This window comes from Dipteris shenzhenensis, chromosome 16, assembly GCF_047967505.1.
Source record: "Dipteris shenzhenensis isolate YYH24624 ecotype China chromosome 16, Dip_SZ_1.0, whole genome shotgun sequence".
In the NCBI taxonomy this organism is placed as follows: domain Eukaryota; kingdom Viridiplantae; phylum Streptophyta; class Polypodiopsida; order Gleicheniales; family Dipteridaceae; genus Dipteris; species Dipteris shenzhenensis.
In genome coordinates, this window is record NC_141611.1 from 12,614,308 (window position 1) to 12,620,624 (window position 6,317).

General features: G+C 45.7%; 1 protein-coding gene and 1 pseudogene across 1 annotated transcript; one reads left to right on the plus strand and one right to left on the minus strand.

Moving 5' to 3' along the window:
- Window positions 1-362: 362 nt before the first annotated feature.
- On the minus strand, window positions 363-2,422 carry LOC147892563 (uncharacterized). The gene is made up of 3 exons (XM_087386746.1): window positions 2,059-2,422; window positions 668-1,520; window positions 363-527 (listed from the first exon to the last, which is right to left on the minus strand). The coding sequence occupies exons 1-3, from the start codon at window positions 2,214-2,216 to the stop codon at window positions 363-365; spliced, it is 1,176 nt and encodes a 391-aa protein (XP_087242872.1). The 5' UTR covers window positions 2,217-2,422.
- Window positions 2,325-5,439, plus strand: LOC147892564 (G-type lectin S-receptor-like serine/threonine-protein kinase SD2-5; annotated as a pseudogene).
- The last annotated feature ends 878 nt before the right edge of the window (window positions 5,440-6,317 follow it).

The window sequence follows — 6,317 nt, forward strand, 5'->3', positions numbered from 1 at the left end:
AAGCAGTATCAGAGCCACCCGATGATTCAAGATAAAGTTGTATAGTAGTATGCTGGAGGAACAACAGAGACAGCTCAAGTACATCGCACAATAGAAGATCCCTATTAAGACGTTGTAACTTGTAGAAGCAGCCGCTCAATGTCTTTACAGGCAATTTGAACGTTGGAGATCTGGTACCCAGTGGCCACAAGATTCGTTGAGCTGTACTGCGGTACAGACTTGTTGGGAACTTGGGAGGCATGCAAGATTGAGGTCGCAGAAGGAAATGGGGAGAGCAGGAAATGGGGAGAGCGGCAGACTATAGTGAAGGAGGAAGCTCAACCGCCAAAAGGGAACAGAGAGAGCGCAACTTGAACATAGCTTCATTTGTTGGACATATGATCTATAAATCGAATCAAAGCAGCCCCTAGAGTCTCCATGATATCAAGCCTTCGGGCCTCAGCAGCTTCCCTACATGCAACTGCTTCATCCCTTTCCAGACAAGATTGACGTACTTGTGACAAAATACCACGTCCGCTCTCGTTGACCTGTGCAATAAATTCTTCCATCTGAGAATCATTCTTTCCACCACGACTCAATGAGGTAGACATTGGTTTGTTGGAAACAGATGCACACACAGGGCTGGTTTCTTTGGGACTCTCATGAATGGCTTCTAATCGTCTAGTACCACTGTCTCCCCAGTAGCCGAGGCATGGCTGTATACGCGAACATGTGCACGATCGTGCATATACTCATCCACTATGTCATACCACTTACATGTTCGCTTCACATCATTTCCTGATATGGAATTGTGTAGCTTATCTGCTTTGTACTGATCATATACTCGACCCCATTTCTTGCGGCAAGCTTCAGAGTCTTTGTCAAAATCTGAATAGGCTGAAGCTAGCTTATTGGCAATTTTGGACCATAGATCTGTTCCCTGCTTTTGTGGTTTATTGAACTCTTCATTCTTTCCACCACGCTCATGGATCAAGCTTACAACCCAAAAGTCTTTCCACATTGTCGCTCTTCCTCCCTCTCCCTCGCATTCATCTTCCAAGGCTTGGGTATCTAGACACTTCTTTTTGGCTCTACCTCTCTTTTGGACTGCTACCTTGGCTGAACTTGTATCTGCTTCCCATTCAAGCTTCCCTCGTCCGGTTTCTTCAATTGTCTTGCCTTGGCATGCTTCTTGCCCAACGGGCTTTGCATAAGGAGCTTCCAATGCTCGTGGCCTTCCTCTCTTCACACCCTTTTTACCCCCTTTAGTAGGGGTAACATCTTTTTTACCTTGAGATCCCACAGATAGAATGGAAGGTGCAAAGGTAGATGGCTGAGACATGACAGGTGGCATCCGAAAGAACATTGGTGACGAAGATGGGAAGATGGCTGGAAATTTTGGAGAACCAAACATCTGCGATTGGTTATACATAACCATCGAAGGAGGTCCTGACAATTGTGAATCTGTTACTTCAGAGCTTTGGAGGTCTTCAAGGGCATCCTCATAGTTGGGATCAATAAGCAGGCGTTGCATTGCCATCCTTTAAAAAAAAACTATTTTAAAATTGTAACTGGTGTTCTACTCAACAAGAGAAGACGGATTGAATGCAAAAGGTGTGAACAGAAGCTACACCATACACTCAATCTCCATTTTTTGGGCTACGCATGACGAAGCAAATAAGTGATTTCCCAATGCATTAAATCCTACCTGCCTGTCATCTCAGTGTAAATGGAAAGGTACCGTCTATTGAGGAGTTTGAAGAGATCAAGAGACAGGACGAATAGCCCTGGCGTACATTGACAATCTTTAGCAGTGTACCTATCCTAGAATGAGGCAGCGTTGCTCAAAAGACTTGCAATATAACCCTTCAGGCGATCACAGGGCTGATGTATTGAGAACCCGAAACCAAATTTTAGAGCAGCATGTCAATCGCAAAAACGTCCATTACTTTTGAGCTCGCAAAAACGACTTTTTTGACAAAAATCTGGAGGGAATGGGCAAACGCTTGGAAGAAGACAGAGGATTTAGAGGGAAGATAGAAGGAAAATTTTAAAATGAGCATGAGAGAGGGAATGTACCTGTTCTTCCACGCTATTGGAATGCCGGGACTCCAAGCTTGCGAACTGCAATTCTGAGAAATGGTGAAGAACGCAACAAAGGACGCCAGAGAAAAGAAATGGTGAAAGACTCCCGCCAAAACCATGTGCAATCGCCTATATTCCAGGAAGACAGACATTTCTATTGGAAGCCAGCAGCTACGCCAAGAGTTGGGCGAGGGGAAGACGCCGCCCAGGATTGCACTGCTTTCGTCCGTGACTCAGCTTGCCACCTAGGAAATGAAACGATGCCAGTCCGCCTCGTTGTGAAAGCACATACCAATGGGCGCGCTTTTTCATTGGATGGAGTCAAAATTGGGTGAAGACGTCCGGATGGGTGTGTAACATGCCTTACCCTCCTCAATAGCCCCCTCGACATCGCCAACTCATCCTACTTCCAGCTCTGCTTCGTTAACTCCACCCCCCACTCTTACACCTTCTCCATCCTCACTTACTATACCACTTTCGACCCCTCCTCCTCCTCTTTCATCAACAATTCCACCGCCAAAGTCGTTTGGAGTGCCAACCGTCACCGCCCCGTCTCCGAACACGCTTCCGTCCGCTTCCAGGATGACGGAAACCTCTCCCTCCTCGACGGCGACGGAAGCTTGGTCTGGTCTACCCAGTCCGCCAACCAGGGCGTTGTGGGTATCTCCTTGGACGATTGGGGGAACTTGGTTCTTTACAATAGCTCCAATGGCACCGTCTGGCAAAGCTACGACCACCCCACTGACGTCCTTCTGCAACGCCAGGGACTCTATCCCAACATGCGCCTCATCAGCCGAGTGTCGGATACAGATCCCTCCGAAGGTTCCTATAGCTTGGTCATGGAGGCCGGCGGGCTTGCAGCTTACTACTCGACAGCCCAGAGCACTCATGATCCTTACTGGACCTTTGGTTGTTACGGTCGGAATGATTTGTTCTCTGTGCAACACGCTTGCAACCATCATTTCTATCTTGATTTCGACGGAGGGAACACTCCTTTCCTCCAATTCTTCGATGCCCCTGCGGCCAACATTCCCAACGATACATATGCACCACAGCTCTGCCACCTTAACACATCTGTCTGCTCCAACTACGGATGGTATTTCCAGTATTTCGGCACCGATCCCTCCATCTTCACGGAAATTAGCTCCCTGGTTTATTTCCTGAGACTGGAACCCACTGGTTTGCTTCATGCATATGTGTATCACTATGTGAATGGAGACAATAATCATCCTGTTTGGCTCAATCAGTCCGTCCTCGTGGAGGGTGATAGCTGCTTTCTTCCAAACTCATGCGGGTCATATGGGATCTGCGCAACCGATGGACCTTGTACATGTCCGGCTGCTGATCAAGTAGCACCGCAAGACTCCTTCCAGCAGATCTCATCCCTTTCGAATAATTTTGAGGGCTGTACTCCGCCACGAAATCTTTCGTGCGGAAACAACGCAAACGGCTCTAATCTGCATCAGCACTTTCTTAATCTTACTCGAGTTCGTATGACCTTCCCCAAAGTAACGCAACTTTGGAAGACTGTCTGAAGGATTGTTTACACAATTGTTCGTGTGTTGCAGTGTTCTATCACAAAGACAGCGCTTCATGTTTCCCACGGATTAATCAGCTAAGTACTCTTAGGAAGGTTACTAATGAATCTTTTCAAGCCTTTCTGAAGATAGAAGACAGCGAAGAGACAGCTCGTAGATCTAATACCGGATTAATAGCAGGCATTGTAGTAGGGGTATCTGCTGGCATATTCACTCTGATAATGGGCATGTTTTGGGTTTATAGAAAGTGGATCTTCCAAGGAAATGAGGATGAGGAGGACGAGCTCTCATTTCTTGAGACGTTACCTACACTGCCAACGAGGTATTCATATGGGGATCTCCAGGAAATTACCCAGGGCTTTAGCAAGATGGTCGGGGCGGGAGGATTTGGCAAGGTTTATGAAGGCATCTTACCAAATGGAAATCGAGTTGCTGTGAAGAAGCTTGAAAGCTTGAGGCAGGGGAAAAAAGAATTTCGTTCAGAAGTTGCAATATTGGGTGGCATTCATCATGTGAATTTAGTTCGGCTGTGTGGCTTCTGTGCAGAAAGGTCGTCGAGACTGTTAGTATACGAGTATATGCCAAATGGGTCCTTGGATAGATGGCTTTACCGAGACCCACAGAAACCACATCTGAGCTGGCCAGCACGATTCCAAATTGCCCTGGGAACAGCACGAGGTTTGGCCTATCTTCATAAGGAGTGCACAGAGAGAATTATTCATCTGGATGTGAAACCTCAGAACATTCTGCTTGATTTTGATTTCACTGCTAAAGTCTCTGATTTTGGGCTCTCCAGGCTTGTCAAACGAGATGAGAGTTTGGTAGTAACGACTATGAGGGGCACACGAGGTTACCTTGCTCCTGAATGGCTTCTGCAAGGAGGCATCACGGATAAAGATGATGTGTATAGTTTTGGAATGGTACTCTTGGAGATTGTGAGTGGCAAGAGGAACCTAGATAGTATTGTAGATTCTGAGAACCAGCTTTCTCTCTGGACTGGCAGAGGTGGAGCTCTCCAACCTTACTGATAATGAGCATGGAGACGATGTTCATGGGGAACAAGCCCAGTGGATGATGCTAATTGCTTTTCAGTGCATTCAGGAAGATCCAACTATAAGACCTTCAATGGATAAAGTCGTGCAACTGCTGGAGGGCACAGCAGAATTGACCCATTTGGAGGTATCTAATTTGTCCCAAGGAATACAATCTGCTCTCAGGTCTCAAGCTCACCTGTTACTCAGACCGATGGGGAGAACACCTTCCCCAAATTTCACGTCTGGTGGAGTCCTGTCTTCTCTCACACTAGTAGCAAGATAGGAAGGATGAAACTGTCATATCGGCATTTGTATTCTAGTCATCTCAACGATTACAAGCACACCTTCTTTCAGGCTGAATGTCTTTCTTTGGAAAATAATTATTGCCAAGCTCCCAGTAAGAATGAGGGATTTCTAAATGGAACCTTATTATGTGAATGCAACAGAGTTTGACCCATGTGGAGTAGAATATGTCAGTGGCTTGCGGTGCAGGCATTGATTGCCAAGTGATGTGGAAGGTTGCCTTATTGGGTGATAAAGGTAGGCTTAATGATGTCATGTGGGAAGTATGGTCAGCTGATTCGAGCAGTAATATGGCATTCAATATGGAGGTTCCGCAATAAGATGATTCACAAAAAGGTGCAGAGGAAAGCCGGGTTCATGGAGGAAATTGTCAATAACTTAAGAGTCACTTTAACGTTCTATCCAAGAAAAGATATGCAGGTCAAACAAGTCTATGCAGTTATAATAAAGAGAAACCCATTAGTTTTTGTACAAGTCTACCTGTTATAGGTAGCTGTAAGTATTTCCCTTTTTTGTGTGAATAGATAGTAAAATCTCAGTTTTCATTTCACTATTTAAAAAAAAAACGATTACAAGCAAGGTAGCGCTCGTGTGTACCTTTTCTGAATGACTTCTGCTCTTAATAATCTCCACAGTTTCATAATTGCAAAATCTGAAGTCTTTGCTGTGTCTTTATCTTGTGCTCTTTGATGCCAGCTTTATGAGGGGAGGACTATGGTAGAAGGATGAGTCATATTGGCATCAGTTCATGCTTTTTAGAGTGACCTTCTGCTCATACCCTTCTATCACCCAGCCCAGCACCGTCTCGAGCGCACTTGCTTTAAGAAACAACAACCCAATATCTAACTATTGCTATCTTGCTTCTCTCTAGCATGTTTCCTCCCAAGTTGTTTTTTTAAATAGTGTAAGGTTCAAATCTCCTGTATTGGACACATGGGTGTGAGATTCGCCCACTTATTAGCTAACTGTCCTCTTGCCAGACATTCACTTGTTGTTGCTGATCCATGGTAGCTTGCCTCTCGAGAGCATCGTAATTGGCCTACAGCATATCATTATGTGAGCGCTCTGGTGCAAGGGCTTTTCTCATCTGTTGCAGCTTAATCTCTAGCCCCTTGCTGATTTCAATTGCCTTTTGGCCACTGGCCTTGACCATCAAACGGTCGGCCTTCTCCTTCTGTAGTGCAGCCCCTCACCATGCATTGGTTTTAGCAATGGCTTGATGAGCCGTGAACTCTTGTTTCCTTAATAGCATGTTCTGTGCCGTCTGTGCCATGGCAGTCAGAGCCTCCATAAAAAATGCTTCTTTTGCGGCACAGTTCTGTCCTCCTACATTAGTTTGTTATATTGTTGTGCCAATCTATAGGCATTGGAGGTGCAG